This window comes from Chiloscyllium punctatum, chromosome 1, assembly GCF_047496795.1.
Source record: "Chiloscyllium punctatum isolate Juve2018m chromosome 1, sChiPun1.3, whole genome shotgun sequence".
Lineage (NCBI taxonomy): Eukaryota > Metazoa > Chordata > Chondrichthyes > Orectolobiformes > Hemiscylliidae > Chiloscyllium > Chiloscyllium punctatum.
Window position 1 is genome coordinate 112,374,948 of NC_092739.1, and position 18,107 is coordinate 112,393,054.

The 18,107-nt window shown below is 42.2% G+C and overlaps 2 protein-coding genes and 1 long non-coding RNA gene across 3 annotated transcripts in view; 2 read left to right on the top strand and 1 right to left on the bottom strand.

The window, feature by feature from the left end:
• gba2 (glucosidase, beta (bile acid) 2) overlaps positions 1-970 on the bottom strand; it is a 68,173-nt gene extending 67,203 nt beyond the window's left edge. Inside the window, exon 1 of the mRNA XM_072572188.1 lies at positions 712-970. Coding sequence (XP_072428289.1) covers positions 712-920 — 209 coding nt within the window. The 5' untranslated portion in view covers positions 921-970. The remainder of the gene's footprint in view (positions 1-711) is intronic.
• A 406-nt stretch (positions 971-1,376) lies between these two features.
• LOC140482513 (uncharacterized) lies at positions 1,377-15,018 on the top strand. The gene is made up of 3 exons (XR_011961733.1): positions 1,377-1,452; positions 12,449-12,510; positions 14,709-15,018. It is a non-coding gene; the product is annotated as an uncharacterized lncRNA (long non-coding RNA).
• Positions 15,019-16,093: 1,075 nt separating this feature from the next.
• LOC140479614 (uncharacterized) overlaps positions 16,094-18,107 on the top strand; it is a 52,955-nt gene continuing 50,941 nt past the window's right edge. The window contains exons 1-2 of the mRNA XM_072573476.1: positions 16,094-16,174; positions 16,324-16,467. Of these exons, the coding sequence (XP_072429577.1) occupies positions 16,094-16,174; positions 16,324-16,467 (225 nt within the window). The remainder of the gene's footprint in view (positions 16,175-16,323; positions 16,468-18,107) is intronic.

Consider the following 18,107-nt stretch of genomic DNA (forward strand, 5'->3'; position numbering starts at 1 on the left):
GATGCTGCCTGAACTGCTGTGTCTTCTAGCACCACTAATCCAGAATCTGGTTTCCAGTATCTGCTATCATTGTATTTACCTTAAAGTAATTTCTGGTCAATTGTAACCCATAGGATATTGATACTGTGGCAATTCAGTGATGGTAATGCCATCAAAAAGCACCGGAAGGTGGTTAGATTCTTATCTGAAGACAGTCGCTGCCTTGCAGTTAGCGAACAACATGCAAAACTTTCTCTTTTATTTTAAACATAAGTTCTTGGTTAAGTTCTTACGCAGTGTTACTGGGAGAATGGGGCAAGGTGCTCTTCCGGAGACTCAGCACAGACTGGCAAACATCCTCCTTCTGTGCGGCAGCAATCTACCACGACTGCAGTTCACAGTTAGTGCATTATAATCCAAATGGGAATGGAGACAATTTAAAATCTTTCAGGGTAATAACGAGCTGTTGACACTAAGCATTTCCCCCCAGATTTGTACAGAGACTTCACTGGCGAAATCAGCACCTTCCCGGTGAGTGGCAGGTGTTATCTGCACAGAGGTTATTTCAAATCACCAGGGAGCAAGGGAAGGGAAATTGCCTAAATCCACAACAGCATCAAATCCCAGGCAGGACATATCAGCTCAGAGTCAAACACCAATTCCATCAGCACTCAAAAAAGCTCCAAAGCAAACACCCGGCCTTTAAAACCCCTTTTCCGGGCCCTCACTCACCGGATTCCCAGGCCCAGGTGGTCAATCATATGTGACATGGAGACGTCGCTGGCCTCGAACGGTTTTCTCTGCTCCCTGAACTGATGGGCCAGGCAGATCCTCCAACCAAACCGCGGCACACCGACTCCGTCCGAACTGCCGCCCGCGTATTCCTCCATCAACTCGGTACTCGGGGTCTCCGCGGTGCCCATCTTCCTCCCGCTCCTCATACACTGGACCCAACTGCCGCACTCGATCTGACTGGCTGATGCTGACCTTGTACTTCGCCCCATCCTGTTCCGGCTCCTCCTTCCGCCCCACTCTGCTCCTCACCTCTTTCAGCACTCTGCTCACTTTCCGCCCCGCACTGTCCCTCACCTTCTTCAGCCCCCCCGTCCTTCACCTTCCGCCCCGCACTGTCCCTCACCTTCTTCAGCCCCCCCCGTCCTTCACCTTCCGCCCCGCACTGTCCCTCACCTTCTTCAGCCCCCCCCGTCCTTCACCTTCCGCCCCGCACTGTCCTTCACCTTCTTCAGCCTCCCGCCCCGCACTGTCCCTCACTTTGTTCAGATCCCCCCCACCCCTTTCAACTTCTGCCACCCTCTCGCAACTCTGTTTAGGTCGGGCAAAAGTTCGCGCATGCACCTTGAGCGTGACGGAGCTTTATGACGGGTACGCATGCGCACCGCTGGTAATCAAAGGGACTGCTCTGAAATTACAATGAGAGCTCAGGCAGATAGTTCAATCAGAAAAACCCCTGAGGTAGGAAGACAAGATGGGCTGAATTACCTCCTCTGCTGTAATTGTCTATTAATTTAATGGAAACTGAAACAAACTTCATACGAATTTGAACCAGAAAATGTTGGAATACACTCAGCAACTGATTCTCACAGAAATAGAAAATAAAGTTTACATTTCAGGGATGAGTTTATCTAAGAACTGGGTATCTCCTGTGAAGAGATTGGAACCTGTTTATTCCCCCACTATTGGGAGAAAACTGAGCAATGTCACAGGGCAGAAATCAGCATAATCAGTTCCTCCCTCAATATAAAGAAGGTTCAAGTAATAACATAGTCTTAATCTTAGATCCGGTGAAACTGAATGAAGCTTAAAACAATACCAATTGAAGATATTGTTTTCATGAATCAGGTACAACTGTCTTGCAGTGCCCTCTGATTGGAATATGGCAGAGTGGAACTCGATGATAGAAAAGTGAAATGTGATGTGCATCAAATATAAGTAGTTTACATCTGTAATTTTTCATGCAGTATGCCATTCAGATTGGAATGGGGAGAAAGTGAGAACAGCAGATGCTGGAGATCAGAATTGAGCGTGTGGTGCTGGAAAAGCACAGCAGGTCAGGCAGCATCTGAGGAACAGGAGAATCAACATTTTGGGCATAAGCTTCTGCTTCTCGGATGCTGCCCTGACCTGCTATGCTTCTCCAGCACCACACACTTGACTCAGATTGGAATGCACTGCCTGATAGACAGGTGAAAACAGATTCAACAGTAGCTTTCACTAGGAAATGGGACAGAAACCTGAAACAAATGTAAGGAGTTTTGGAAAGAGCTGAGAACTGAGTAAAATTGGATTATTCTTTGAAGGAGCTGGGTGTGAGACAGACTCCTGTGCTTTAATATATGATTAACGTAGCATAAGAAAGCCTGGAGGCTGACCTGGTGTTTTGCTTTGAGATAAAGTTAAAACATCCAGTCCGGAATTCTTGGGATCATCTCTGGATTTTGGAATTTTCAGGATTATGGAATGATGTTAGAATACCTAATCTGAAGTGTGTGAATTGGAAAGCAATACAAATACATGTTTACCTGTACTATAATGCCAGTATCCAGCAGTACTAAATGTTGTGATTCATCGCTGACTTATATACAAAATACCATCATCAACAATGTGCATTTATTTAATATTTTTAATGTGGAAGAATGTACCAAGGTGCATATATTCCAAACCATACCAAGTCTTGCATATCCATCATCTAGGTTCGCATTGACTTTTGATTTCCAGTGCTCTAAAGTCTCCAATTTAAAATTCAAGTGTTGTGTATATACCAGTTCACATCCGCTTTTCTCCATATCTATGAAACATCTTCTAGCACCAAAACACCCTCAAACTCTTCATCCTTCTGACTCTAGCTTTTTGTGCCTTTTGCCCCTGTCCTCACTTAATTGTAGCTGTGTCTAGATCTTGTGATTTAAATTTCTCTACCTAAAGCTCAATATCTTCAAATGCCATTAAAAATCTTCCTGAAACCCATCTTACTGACCAAACATTTCATTGCACCTTTTTCAACCACTCATTTATTTTAACAGAAACACTATATTTATGTCATGCATTTTATTACCTCATGAAATGGCAAATTAATCCACAGTCAAGTGATTTTTGAAGTATAGTCATTGGTATTGTGTAGAGAAATGCACGAAACCAATATGTGCATTGTAAAATTCAACAAACAGCAATGGGATAGATGTTCAGGGTGTCTGTTTTGATGGGCATGGTTGTGGAATAAATGTTATTGAAGGCAAGTTGAGAATTCCCTGCTCTTACCACTGTGTGGTCTGTTATATCCACCTGATCGATCAGAAAGGATCTACAGGTCAGTGGTTAGCACTGCTGCCTCACAGCACCAGGGTCCTAGGTTTGATTCCAGCCTTGGGCAACTGTCTGTGTGGAGTCTGCACATTCTCCCTGTGTCTGCGTGGGTTTCCTCCCACAGTCCAAAGATGTGCAAGTCAGGTTAATTGGCCATGCTAAATTGCCCATAGTGCTAGGTGTATTAGTCAGAGGGAAATGGGGTGGGTTACTCTTTGGAGAGTTGGTGTGGACTGGTTGGGCCTAATGGCCTGTTTCCGCACTGTAGGGAATCAAATCTAATCTAACATTGCATCTGAAAGGCAGTGACACACCGTCTTGAGTTGGAACCATATCACTGCTCTTCACTGTTGCTGGGTGAAATCCCTTCTTAAAAGTGGATGTGAAGAAAGTCGGATCAGCCATGATCCCTTCCTATTTCTTATGGTCTTAAAAGCTCAGACAAACTACCCTAGATTAAGAAGGCAATACATCATGACTTTATGAATGTCATGAGGAAAGGGGAAGGAATTCAGTCTGCATATTGGCAGCTTCCTGACTAGGAGGCAGGAATTGGGCCCTGGCGCAGGTTCATAAGTGCCAACACTAGTTCAAAAGAGAAATATGGAATTTAAACATTGCTAAAAGAAAATGAGGTTGAAGCTTTTTGTCCTGTACACATCAGTACTAAGATACAAGAAAAAGACAACATTTATACAGCATGAATAGAGGGCCCTAGTTGGGCCATGAAAATGTAACAAGAACAGTTAATTGTCAATCTTAATGCTCAGACCTGGCTAGCCTGAGGCAATTATACAAAATACAAAAATATATTGCACCTTTTTCAGAAAAAAAGTATATTGGAAAAAAAACAATTGCTGCTATGTGTCCATGGCCACAACCTGCCAGATACTTTGAATTGTATATCTTGCTTGAATTCTGAAGTCACCAGTTAATGCAAACAGTCCCATCCAATTTCTAGAAATATTTACTTATTTCTTACAGACTGGGATTTTTTTCTGAATGCACTCAAAAATTTGATAACTCGAGAGACAAACTAAAGAGATAACAAAACACAGCAGTAGCCTGTAGTCTGGAAGCTTCCAAAAATTACAGCCTCCAAAACCCAGACAGAACTGATTTTCCTCTTTCCAATCAACATTCTCTGTGGTTCGCTGGTTAGTACCAGTCGTCCCTTTGTTGACCAATTCAATCTCCAAGCAGCTGTCATCCCTGAGTATAGCAACAGTCAGTGCCTATACATCTACAATGTCCTTACATAAAGGGGAGGGCAGTGGCATAGCGGCAATGTCACTGAGTTTGTAATCCAGAACCCCAGGCCAATGTTCTGGAGTCATGGGTTTGAATCTGACCATGGCAGATGGTGAACTTTGAATTTAAGTGTCCTGCAGTTCATTTGGGGGTTGCTGAGCTCAGATGGCTGGATGGATGGCTTGCCATGTAAAGAGATGCTAGTAGTGTGGGTTTAATTCCCACACCAGGGGTTATCATGAAGAATTCTCCTTCGCAACCTCTCCCCTCACTGAGGCATGGGGACCATCAGGTTAAGTCACCACTAGTCATCTCTCTCTCATGAGAGAGAGTGTGATGACTTTTTTTTATTCAAACAGTAATAAAGTTGCGTTAGTTTTCAGGTCAGTTCCCAACAGCAAACATTTGTCTTTGGTCTTTTCACTTTTAAAACAAGCTGCCATTCAAAATTCAACTTTTAAATTCAACTCCCAGTTCTAAACGTAAACAAAATAGAATATGGTGATAGTCTCCAAAATACCTTAAGGTCCAACACACCCCAGAAACCTTTAGATGAAATCATTGGAATTATTGATAGAGCAAGTGAATGCTGGAAAGAAAGTTCTCTTTCCCCCAGATAGTCGGAGGCTGCCAAAGAAGAGTAAACAGAAAGAGAACACTTAAATGAATACAGTGTTAAGCATCACTAACAAACTGATGTAAATGTGGAAACTCTCCAGTGACTGGAGTCAAAGGAAGATAGTTGTGATAGGAAGTCAGTTATTGTAGCTTCAGGACGTCACTGCAGGAGTTCTTCAAGTAAAGTCCTCAGCCCAACCATCTTATTGACCTTTCTTACATTATAAGGAAAGAAGTGGGTTTATTCGTTGGAAGTTTCACTATATTCTGCAATAATGAAGCAACCCATACTAGCCTGAAGTTGGATTTGGATAGCATTCGAGTTGGAGTTGACAAGCTGGTGAATGTAACTGCAGTAACACTCCAGAAGTTCAATATTACTCAAGGTATAATTGTTAACTTGACAGACACCTGTCAGCAGGTTTAATATCAACGCTCTCCATCACCAAAGTTGGCTGCAGAATTTGTGCTGTAAAGAATATTCCTCCCTCTCTTGCAAACTCTGCTGCCAATAAGAACAGAAACAACATTATCATAGGAACACCATCCCTTCCAGGTCATGTGCCATTCTGTTTTATATAAACTTTGTTTTTCATTGTCTTTTGGTCTGTATCATGTTACTAAAGAATATTTGGGAGCACTATTGCCATAGGGACTGATGTTGAGGTGCTGGGGTAGACAAAGTTAAAAATCACACAACTCCAGTTTATAGTCCAACAAGTTTATTTGGAAGTGCAAGCTTTCAAAGCATTGCCGTTTCATCAGGTAGCTAGTGAGGCAGGATGAGAGGACACAGAATTTATAGTGAAAGATTAAAGTGTCATACGATGTACTGAACAAACCGAGATTGCTGTTAAGTCTTTAATCACTTAGAATGAGTTGCAAGTTTCGATTCATCAACCCATCAACCTGACGAAGGAGCAGCACTCCGAAAGCTTGTACTTCCAAATAAACCTATTGGACTATAACTCTGTTGTTATATGATTTTAACCAGTTGAGTGCGAATCATTTTTCAACTATTTAATAAAATAAATTACAATGCTAATTAATCACTCATCCATTTCTTTTGCAAATATCCAACATCATTAGTTAATGTTTCTACTGAAACCCTGAGACTACTTTTCTCTTTTCAGATATTCACAATCTTGCTGTAGACTTCCACATTTCTTGCCAGTAGTTTATATATTCCTGATGCAAAGCTTGCTTGTGACACGACAGGAAGCAAAGAGATATCTGATTAATATTTGGAATGAACCTATTCAGACTTATTGCAAGACACTCCTGGCAGAGGTAGGACTTGAAACTGGACTGTCTGGCCCAGAGGCAGAGACACTACATTGCCACAAGAGCGCTAGAAATGTCTTATATCCTTAGTTTTACAATTAGTAAATATCTGGGAGTTGCTGTTTAAATTATTCTGTCTGAGTTAAAAACATAAGAACTGGGAACTGGTGTAGGAAATTCAGCCCCTCAAGCCTGTTCCGCCATTTGATACAATCATAGCTGATCTCATCTCAGCCTCAACTCCACTTTACTGACCGCTCTCCAAATCCCTTCAACCCATATCTAATTAAAAATCTACCTATTCCCCCTTCTTAATGTCAAACTCAATGTCCCAGCATCCACCGCACTCGGGTAGTGAATTCCACAGATCCGTGACCCTTTGAGTTGATTATTTTGCTGAGTGGACAGAAGAATGATCTCATGGACTCTTGTCGATAAGCTGCACTTGCAACAACCTGGCCTTGCGATATGCACATTCACTCACAGAAGCCAGTTGATAATGCATGACAATAACATCCAGTAACACCAGGTGGTGCTGCAATATTGCTCATATTTTCCACTTTTCACATTGGGGATATTGTTCTACGGCTGCTGGGGTCATTCTTCCTGTGTGAATTTAGACACTTCATTTGCAGAAAATTCAGTAACAAAAGGGAAAATCATAACGAATATCATTCCAAAATCACAAGCCTGTGTGGTTGGGAAAACAGCTGGGAGTTAAAACATTTCCTCTCCCCAATACTGAATTTCTCCTCTCTCTGATATTTATTAAACTATCCAAACTACTGCCTATAGCCAAGATGAGCTTACAGACTAGACCTGGGATATTCCCCTCTCCTCCATAATTATGCTGAATGAGAAAACTATCCAGAAACACTTGGATCCACTTTATATTCTTGTGAAATAAGCAGTTTGCTTGGGCAGGATTTGAATACTTGCAGTTGAACAGTTCACATAGTGGATTTGAGCTGTCATACTTCATATTTCCAGTGTACAGTGTTGAATGACAGTGTTTGAGATTTCTGACGTCCTTATAAATATGGATGGCATATTTCTGGTGCAGTTTGCGCTTTTTGCTGACAGCACAAATGTTGGCAGATGAATTTGCTGAGCAGAACTATAAATTACATGGTGCAGCTCCTTAAAGCTGCATTTTCTATTGAATGCTCGTTGATCAGATCTAGCATGCAGTTCACTTGGATAGGCTGGGCTTGTTTACAGCAGTGAAGGCTAATGGGATCCTCAGGTGTACAGAATTCTGAGGGACATAGGTAGGCTAAATAAGGAGAATCCTTTCCCCTTAGTAGTGGGTCAATAACCAGGTGGCACAGTCTTAGAGTGAGGAGCAGGAGATTTAGAGGGGCTTTGAGACTTCTTTACCCTTAGGGTTGTGAGTATCTGGAACTTACTGTTTATAATGGTGGTCGAGGTCAGAGCCTTTAAGACATTTAAGAACCAATAAGATGACCACTTGAATTAACATACCATCCAAGACTATGGGCAAAGTGCTGGAAAATGGGATGTTTCATGACTGGCATGGACATGGTGGACTGAAGGGTCTTCTTTCATGCAGTAAAGGCTTTATTACTATATGACTTCTATTTATAAAATGTAAAAAATATTGGAAATGGAAAAATTCTATTTCACAAATACTTCTGCTTAAACCACAGGTAGAATTTTAACTTTTGGATCTGCTTGGAGCAGGGAGGACCTATGGAAAGTAAAAGGGAGTGGTTTTTAACACGGTTCTTTCACTTAACTGGGTTAACTGCCAGCTTTCCTGACAAATGGGACAGGCTAGGGTTATTACCTAACAGTATTTATCTATTAGCGAGTTTTGAGAAGATTTGTAGCTCAGGTTGAGGTTCTGGATGTAGGTTTGCTCGCTGAGCTGGAAGGTTCATTTTCAGACATTTCGTCTCCATACTAGTTAACATCTTCAGTGAGTCTCCAGACGAAGCATTTCTGATGATTCCTGCTTTCTATTTATATGTTTGGGTTTCTTTGAAATTGTTTTGAACCCCAAAAACCATGGAGAAGTCATTTCCTCAGGTTTGTTCCCAGTAGGTTTGTTCCCAGTATGGTTGACTCTTAACTGCCCACTGAAATAGCCAAACAAGCCACTTAGTTCAAGGGCAACAATAGAATCATAGAATCCCTACCTTTCAGACAGAGCCATTCAGACCATTGAATGTGCACTGACCCTGGAAAGCGCATCCCACCCAGAACCAGCCCTCCACCCTATCCCCATAACCCCACTATTCCCATAGCTAATCCAACTAATCTGTATATGCCTGGACACTATAGGAAAATTTAGCATGGCCAATCTACCTAACCTGTACATGTTTGGACTGTGGGAGGAAACCCAGGCAGACATGGGGAGAATGTACAAACACCACACAGTCAGTCACCCGAGGCAGGAATCGAACTCAGGTCCTTAGCGCTATAATGCAGCAATGCTAACCACTGGTTAGCTAGTAGGGATAGGCAACAAATGCAGGTCCTGCCAACAATATCTACATCCCATGAAGAAAATAAGGAAGGATCATGTGAATTGAATGACACAAGCTGGGAAAAGTCCCTGTTCCAATTTTTAGTCTGTGTTTAATTTGATGAATTAATTTAATTTCAGTTTTCACACTTATCTCTTTCCACTCTCTGCTTTTCCTTTTCCAGTAGTGAACAATTGGATTTTAACATAGTCTGGCCAACTCAAGCTCCCTTACAGTAACCACAGCAACACATTTTCCTTCATGATGTTAAAACAAAGTTTATAACATCTGGTAACAAATCGTCTACAAAGTTAAGGTTGCCATAGTCCTTCTGGACTGCAGGGATGTTCTCTTGATTAGAGACAGATGACTGGTTTAACCCGAGACAAGTGGAGAGGTTGAGAAGCAGAGTCCTTCATGGTAACCTCAGCCAGTGCAGGAAATGAATGCACACTGTGGATGTTACTCTGCATTACAAACTCAGCCGTTCAGCCAAATGAACTAACCAACCTCCATTTCATCAGCTAACTCATTCACCAACTAGAGTTTGATTGCTTGCACGGCAAAGAATCAAATGTTGTGGTGTGCAGCTCTCCTCACCGAGGATTTGCAATGCCTATTGCAGAGACGCAAATCAGTCATACAGTATTTCCCCCAAAAGTTATCTAAGAAAAGTGGGGAAACACTAGTAAGGGAGAATGACAAGCGCATGCAGGGAAAAGACAGAGCACAATACTGGTTGCAGAAAACCACAGGGTCATGTACTGTTTCACCGAGAAAGGGCTCAGTTGGGGGAAGGGGCCGTTATCAGGATATAGGCTGGCTCAATTAGAGGAAAGGGCTGTTATCATTATATGAATGGATTAGTTGGGGGAAGGGGGTGTTATCAGGATATAAAGTGCTCACTTGGGGAAGGGGACTGTTAATAGGTAAGCTACTGATCTGTGGAGGGAGGGGTGGTTTGGAGGCTGAGGAGGTCAAATGGATCACGATGGGATTAGAGGTCTAATGGTGATTGGTTGGAAGTAGGGTATCTAATCTTAGTAGCTGTTTAGACAAGCATTTTTTCTTACAGGCGATATTATGTTTTACACTGCTGCCTTCAATTCGAGTAAAATGGAATAGTTTGGAGAAAGTCATATTACCTCATGCAAAGTTTCCCTGGAAGCAAACCTATATCATCATCTTAATTTGGAGAAAGAAACTCAATGGAAACCTATTCAAACTCGATGCAAGGTCTAACAGTTTGATAGAAAGTGAGAGACAGCGCACCTTAATGTACCAAGACCTGCATACCCTTAAAGCTGGGATCCCAATTTTTTTTTGAAGAGTTTTGCTGGGCACTTATCACACAGGACACCACCATCCTTGTCCCTCCACACTGCCACAAACTAGAAATTCCACCAGATCCTATACCTATCAGGCTGTTTCGTTGTCAGTCAGTGGGCTTTGCAGCACATCACATCCTGTGACAGCAATCTTCCATCCATCCAAAGGTGACAATCAATCAGACACTAGCAACCACTATATATAACCATGTTGTCTCAGACAGCAAGACTTCGTAGCACAACTACAGCCAACTGCAGGCAATAGGTGACTTTTGAAGGGAGATCGCATGGAGCACAGAGAGGTCAGGAGGTTCAGAGGTAACTTTCAGAGGCCTCCTGTCTGACTGCCCCCTCCCTGTATCATCCTCAAATCAGGGCAAATCAATGCCTACTCTCTATAACCAGCAAACTAGCTGTTACATTGTACCAGTTGGGAAGGCTGCCACTGTTCCCACCTGCAGCAATGGTGTTTATTTTGGTGATTGCATGAAGAGGCTATGAAGTGGACACATAAACATCTGAGTTGGCATTAGGGCAGGAAAATCAAGCATGGGCCTTCCCACCCCAAATTCCTGACCAGAGTTAAAGGTGAAACTTCAGCTGACGTTAAGACTTGCAGTGTCATTATTATGTTTAATGTTGCAAACATCTTCCTTAAAACAGATTGGTCACCCCCATACACACACCACCTGGCCTCAGCTAAAGCTGAAGGCAAGTTTGAATTGGGAAACAGATTTTTCTCACTTAACCCTCACCCAATCCCTCACCACCTGTTCAAACTCCTCACTTTTTTAAAGATTAAAATTACCAACAAGTGATTTGTTCCCTTTCCAATTAGTGTGATTATGGAGCATAGATTAATGGAGGCTGTTTGTGCAACAAAGCTGACCAGAACTGATTGTACACATATACTTTGCCACCAATCAGCTGCGTACGCAGATGCAATGCTTTCTTATCACCATTTAGTCCTTTTTGATGTGTTTCTGTATTTGCCTGACACAAACTTACCATCCTCAAACAAGTACTTGTAAACAATATGTTAGTCCTATTTATTTGAAGATATATGACAGAATTGTTCAGCAGAATAATTGATAGCTAACATCTATGATAGTGACAGGAAAGCAGAGGTACAACCTCCTCACGCTGCAAAGTAGGAAATTATAAAATATTGCATGGATTATAAAAAATATTGACTGCCTACAGATTGTGTGCTTTTTGAACAAAATAGAATGTATCTGCAAATACAATTCTGCAAATGCAATTTCACCCCATAGATTTATATGTGTGTGTGTGTGTGTGTGCACGTAAGGGGGAGAGAGTGAGTGAGACAGAGAGAGAGAGAGAGAGAGAGAGTGTGTATCTGTGTGTGTGTTCCATTCCCCTGAAAGCACTATGCTCGCTGAGCTACGTTCACTCACAGTCAAGAAATGTCTTAATTTTAATACACTCATCTTTATTTTCAAATTACCATCAACAACCCCCATCCCTGCCCTTCCTAATATTTGCAATCTGATCCAACCATGTAATCTATGTGCTCCTCTAATTCTTGTTTCTTTCCCTTCTTCTAAATACTTCACAGGGGGCTGTGTTTTAAGCTCGGATGGTATTGTTTTGTAGCATCAGTGTAACTGTTAAAGTGTGGCCTCAGCTTGTTTCAAGACCCAGATAAAAGCCATACAGGAACACTGACCATTTTCTGCTTTATTTCAAGTTTTGTTCTTTTTCCCTTCCTTCTGCAGCCATAAGTCTGTGCTGGGCTCGTTTCCTCAGGCGTTGGCTTGAGGAATGATAGTTTGAACAAATGATTATTCTTCTTAATTGAGCTGAGTAAATGTCAGCGGGTACTTGATCAAAAGTAGCATCAGAATGAAGTCTGGACCTGCTCCAACTGGAAAGAGAAAATTACTGGTTCGAACAAGGTTACTAATATAGAGTGAGAGAAAAATGCCAAATTGAAAGGGGAGGAGTGAGTGAATGCCTGATTAAACTGAACTAGTTGAAGTTACAGCCTTGTAGAGTTTTGCTGGAGGTGCTGGAGAAGGTAATGGGCCATTTTGGGTTATATTGGTTTTGTATGTGGGAGAATGACAAGTGAAGTAGCTTATGGGGAAGTGTTGTCTGATTGTTTGTTGGCTGATAAAAGCCCTAATTTCATTTTTATTTTTGTCATCATAGCCATTACGACACTTTATTGGTGCCTTGTGATGTCCTGAGAACATGAAAGGTGCTACATAAATGTAAGTCTTTTCTTCTTTTCATACGATTAAAACCTACCAATCATTGAGCATGGCCTTGTTTCAGATTAGGCACTTTACAGTAAAATTTCAATGTATTTCAAACAGTAGGTTCCCAAACCAGTCAGAAAATGTAATGTTGTAGGCACATATATTCTTTGAGGGGAAAGTGAGACTTAATTTGGAATTGGTATCTCCAGCCTCAAGTAATCCTGTCTCTCAAAATAATGGAATATCTGCTGTTCCTGGGGGAAACATGTTTTAAGATATGAAAACAATAATAACTAAGAGAAAGTTAATTATTCACAGACCCCACCACTATGGATATATATCCCTCCCCATTCCTATCTGCATTTTGGAGAGACCATTCCCTCCGCAACTCCCTTGTCAGATCCACGTCCCCCACCAGCCCACACCCAACTCCCGGCACCTTCCCCTGCCAATGTAAGAAGTGCAAAACCTGAGCGTACGTCTCCGCCCTCACCTCTGTCCAAGGCCAACACAAATTTGCCTGTACTTCCACACACGTCATTGACTGTATCCATTGCACCCAATGTGATCTCCTCTACATCAGGGAGACAGACGCCAACTTGCAGATCGTTTCAGAGAACATCTCTGGAACACACACACCAAGAAAACCCACCACCCCATGGCTGAACACTTTAACTCCCCCTCCCACGCCACCAAGAACACCTCATCTTCTGCCTTGGGACCCTCCAACACAGGATCAATTCATCAGTTTCCTCATTTCCTCTCCCTCCACCTTATCCCAGTCCCAAGCCTCCAACTCAGCACTGCCCTCTTGACCTGTCATCTTTCTTCCCACTATCCATTTCACCCTCCTCTCTGACCTATCACCCTCCCCCCCCCCCACCTTCATCTATCTATCACACTCCCAGCTACCTTTCTCCCAGCCTTACCCATCTCCATTTATCTGTCAGCCCCCAGCCCGCAAGTCTCATTCCTGATGAAGGCCTTACGCCCGAAACGTCAATTCTGCTGCTCCTCGGATGCTGCCTGACTTGCTGTGCTTTTCCAGCATCACACACACAAAAGATGATAATCGAACTCCCAATTTTTTCTCAAATAATCTTCATGATTGCAGTAGATGCTAAAGTATTAGAAAATACATTGAATAAAACTGAAATTGTAAAATAATCCTGTGAGGTATTTCCTAGATAAATCTAGATAAACTCCCTGCTGTCAGTTTTTTTAAATTAACTCTCTAGGCTTTCATGTAATCACATTTATATCACCTCCCCCAACAACCCTCTCCTCCAAGTGAAGCAATGCTGATCTATCATGCAGCTTAACATACAAAACCCATTTAACGACTGGATATCACTGCCTTGGGTTTAAAATCAATTCTGTGTTTGAGTTGCCAGCATTTTTGGAGTTATGTCAACCTTTATTAAATTACTAGTCATCTTTTATTAATATTGTAGGATAGCAAACCTTTAACCATTCATATAATATTTTAACTCAGAATCCCAGAATTGTTACAATGCAGAGAACTTTTTCCCAGTTAAACATTCCCTATGAACATGTTAAGCCCTCGTGAGCTACAGTATTTGCTGTATATTCTAAATTTAAGAAATTCTAAATTCAGTAAGCTTTCACCCTGATTTCAGAATTTAACAAAAAACACTTACGAAAGCTTTGGATCAAATATACTCAATATAGTTGGTTGAAAGTGCTAGCTACTTTACAAAAGGAATAATGAAATAAATTACCAACACATGCTGTGTATAACAGCAATGGGATTTTCACTGTTTCAAGAAGGGGCTTACATTGTGATTTTATTTTGATTGCAACAGTCAGTAAAGCAGTGGGAAGTAAACAAGAAAACTGCTTTTGGAATTAATTCTGCCAGTGGGGAGCCAGAAAATCCAAACACTGCAAAATAAACAAAGGATTTGCAAACATTTCACAAGAATCCAGTAGATACTTGTTCCAAAATATTTTAAATAACCAATGAAAGCTGTACAACACACCGACTGGACCATTCTAGAAAGTTGTTTTTTAGGGTTGCTGTTTTATTGACAGGAAAATGTTATAAAACTGTGATAAAGCACACACATTTGGCATTTGTATTTTTCTGAAGTTGCTTCAGTAGGTGTGAGAAGTAGCTCCCCAAGGAGCTGTAAAATCATTGGAAACGTTCACACAAATAACTTTGCACCTTCTATTTCACCCCCCAGTGACCCACACATGTGGAACAGAGGCTTGAACTTGAAAGAATAACTGCATTATTTCTCAGCTTGCAAGTTCGATGTATAAATATGACTAAGACCAAAAGTCCTCATATTGAATTAAACCAACATGAGAGTAAAAACGTACGTTGACACTTACAGCTGTTGGAATTGGAATGTAGAACAACAAATCTATTAACCTAATAAATGTGCTGACACCATATGCACAACTTATAAAGTGGAAGCAGTAACAGAGCATTGGAAAGAAAGAAGAAAGGAGAAGAAACAAACTTAAGAATGAGAAATAGAAAGTATTGTCATCCCATACTTACAAAAAAGAGAAGTGCCAAGCTATGATCTTGGTGAGATTACAGAACTATTCAGTGGATTGTACAGTAGATTAAAAATTACTGAATATGAAAATAAAAATTCATGATGCAGCCAATTTTGGCAAAGCAGCATTTGGTCATTTGTTCTTCGGGTGTGAGCATCCCTGGCAAGAACATGATTTATTGCCCATTCCTTAGTTGTCTTGATTGGCTTGCTAGGCCACTTCAGAGGGCAGCTAATTCTACAAAAGTACGCATCCCTATTGCTCTGAAGAAATAGTGAGACTTCTTGAACTATTGTAATCTTTTACAGTGATGGTGCTTCCAGAACGGTTTATGTATGCAATTCACAGATCCTGTTCCCGTGACACTGAAACGTTTAAGTCAGGATGATGTACAACTTGGCAGAGAGCCTACTGGAAACGGTGTATCATTAATTTTGCTGTTTTAGTATGTCCACCAGAGTTCGCTTGTCTCTGATTCACAACTTTGTGAATTTTCAAAGGGTGATGTGTTAAAAAAAAGAGTTTATGCTCCAGTGCAGAGGGAGTGTTGCATGGTTGGAGCCGGTGACATTTGGATCAGTTTAATCAAGGCCCTATATAGTCTGTCAACTGAATGTCAAAAATTCCTGAACACTATCTCGAAGAAGAGTAGAGCTGTTATCCCCTGCAGAATGGCCAATGCTTATTCCTTAATCAACATTGCGAAAATGTAACAGCCATTTTGTGCACTACAAGTTCCTACATATACAGTGGGCAGAATTATCTGTTGATGTGTGAGCAAAGTGAGAAAGGGAGAGAAATACAGAGAATGAAAATATCTGAAACTTGCCATTGACAAAAGTTTTGCAAATTTTTCCATCAAATCTTAAATAGTGACTTCAGGTCTCTCCTTGTGTGATGGTTATGTTATTTCCATGGATTTGCATCACATTGAAGCTCCAGCTCCTCTTATCGATAAGCCATCTCCAATTGTCTTCTCCTTCCCTGAGAAACTGGACACCACAAATTACTGTTGGCCAACATATAACGGCTTCTTCACAAACATGTCTTTGTGTTCTCTATGGCTTTCATTCATGCAAGTCGACATCAGCCAAACCACCAGCCTCAATACTTTAATACTTTGCAGAGGATCACACATAAGGTACATCTTGTGGTTCTAAACTTACTTCCTTGAGCTCATTCATTTTGCGCTTCCTTAGGGGCTGCCAGCCTCTGCAGTCCTTACATTACTTTCTTAGCACAAACTCTTTTTTTCTCACTTTTTTCTTTCTTTGGTTTTAATTTTTCCAGTTTTCTTTTCTCTACTTGCCTTCTGGAGAGAGCTCAGTCATGGTCGAAGCAGCAACAACGGCAGCGGTTGGGGCTTTAGGCAGTCAGTCACATGGTGTGTCTGAGCAGAGCTCTGGCAATCAGCGGCGTCATGGATTCTTTGAGGTCTGGACCGTGGAAACGGCTGGAGACCCTGAGTGGTACTAGAGTGGGCCTCCAGCAGGAGTGTGGGGACAGGCAACTTGGAAAAGGCTGGTAGCAACAGCAGGAGTAGGCACCCTGGGGCAGCCAGAGGCTGGAGCAGGAGCAGGCAGCCTGGGGAGGCTGGAGCGGGAGCAGGCAGCTTGGGGAGATCTGAGGCTGGAGCAGGAGCAGGCAGTGTGGGGAGGCTGGAGCGGGAGCAGGCAGCGTGGGGAGATCTGAGGCTGGAGCAGGAGCAGGCAGTGTGGGGACGCCAGAGGTCAGAGCGGGAGCAGGCAGCATGGGGAGCCCGGAGCGGGAGCAGGCAGCATGGGGCAACTGGTGGTGATCGAGCCCTCGTGAGGATTGTGAGTCCAGCATGGCTAGGTGCTTATGGACTGTGGTGTTGAACTGTTAACTGTATTTGTTTGTTCTAATCTTTATTTGGTAAAGCACTGTGATGTTTAACTTTGGTTTTCCTTATTTTTCTGCTTTGTACCTAAGATTCTGAATCTTGGCACCTTTGTACCTTAGATGGCACCATAGGTGGCGACTTGTGAACTTTTCACTGTACTCATTAATTCACAGTTTAGCACAAACGTACAGACTGCCAGCCTCTATATGGCTCACTTTGCTTTCTTCATGTGTGGGGTCTTCAGTGCTCAGTTCTGAATTGCTAACCTTTGCGGTTTAGAATAGCATAGCAAGGGAGATGAATAATGTGTCACATTGGGGAGCATTCAAGGGGATGGACATATCATTGTATGGTATCATGCTATGTAAATGTTACCTCTGAAGCATGTGCCAGCAATTTAGAATCCTTACAGTATGGAAACAGCCCCTTTGGCCTAACAAGTCCACACAGACCCTCCAAAGAGTATCCCACCCAAACCTACTCCCCTACATTTACCCCTGACTAATGCACCTAGCCCACATATTCCTGAGCACTACGGGCAATTTAACATGGCCAATCCACCTAACCTGCACATTTTTTGGATTGTGAGAGGCACCCGGAGGAAACCCACACAGACATGGGGAGAATGTGCAAACTCCACACAGACAGTCACCAAAGGCTGGAATCAAACCAGGGTCCCTGGTGCTGTGAGGCAGCAGTGCTAGCCACTCAGCCACCATGCCGTTTGCCGTCACTGGGCAAACACTGCATTTCCTTCAAGCAGTTATCATGGCTATCACAGAAATGTGACTCAGGGATGTTCAGGACTGGCAGTTTAATGTTCCGAGATATGGATGCTATAGGAGGGATAGAAAAGGAGGCAAGAGTGCTGGTTTTGGTTAGGGACAACATTACAGCTATAATTAGAAAGAATATTCCTGGGAGACTGTCAAATTATATGGGTGGAACTTAGAAATATGGGTGGAACTTTGTTGGGATTGCATTATTGGACAGGTGATGGTCTAGTGATATTACCAGTGAACTGTTAATCCAATGACCCAGCATTCTTAGGAACTGGGTTCAAATCTTGCCACGGTTGATGTCAGAACTTGAATTCAATGAAAAGAATTAGAATTAAGAGTCTAACGATGATGACCATGAATCTATCGATTGTTGGAAACACCCACCTGGTTCACTAATGTCCCTAAGGGGAGGAAACTGCTGTCCTTAC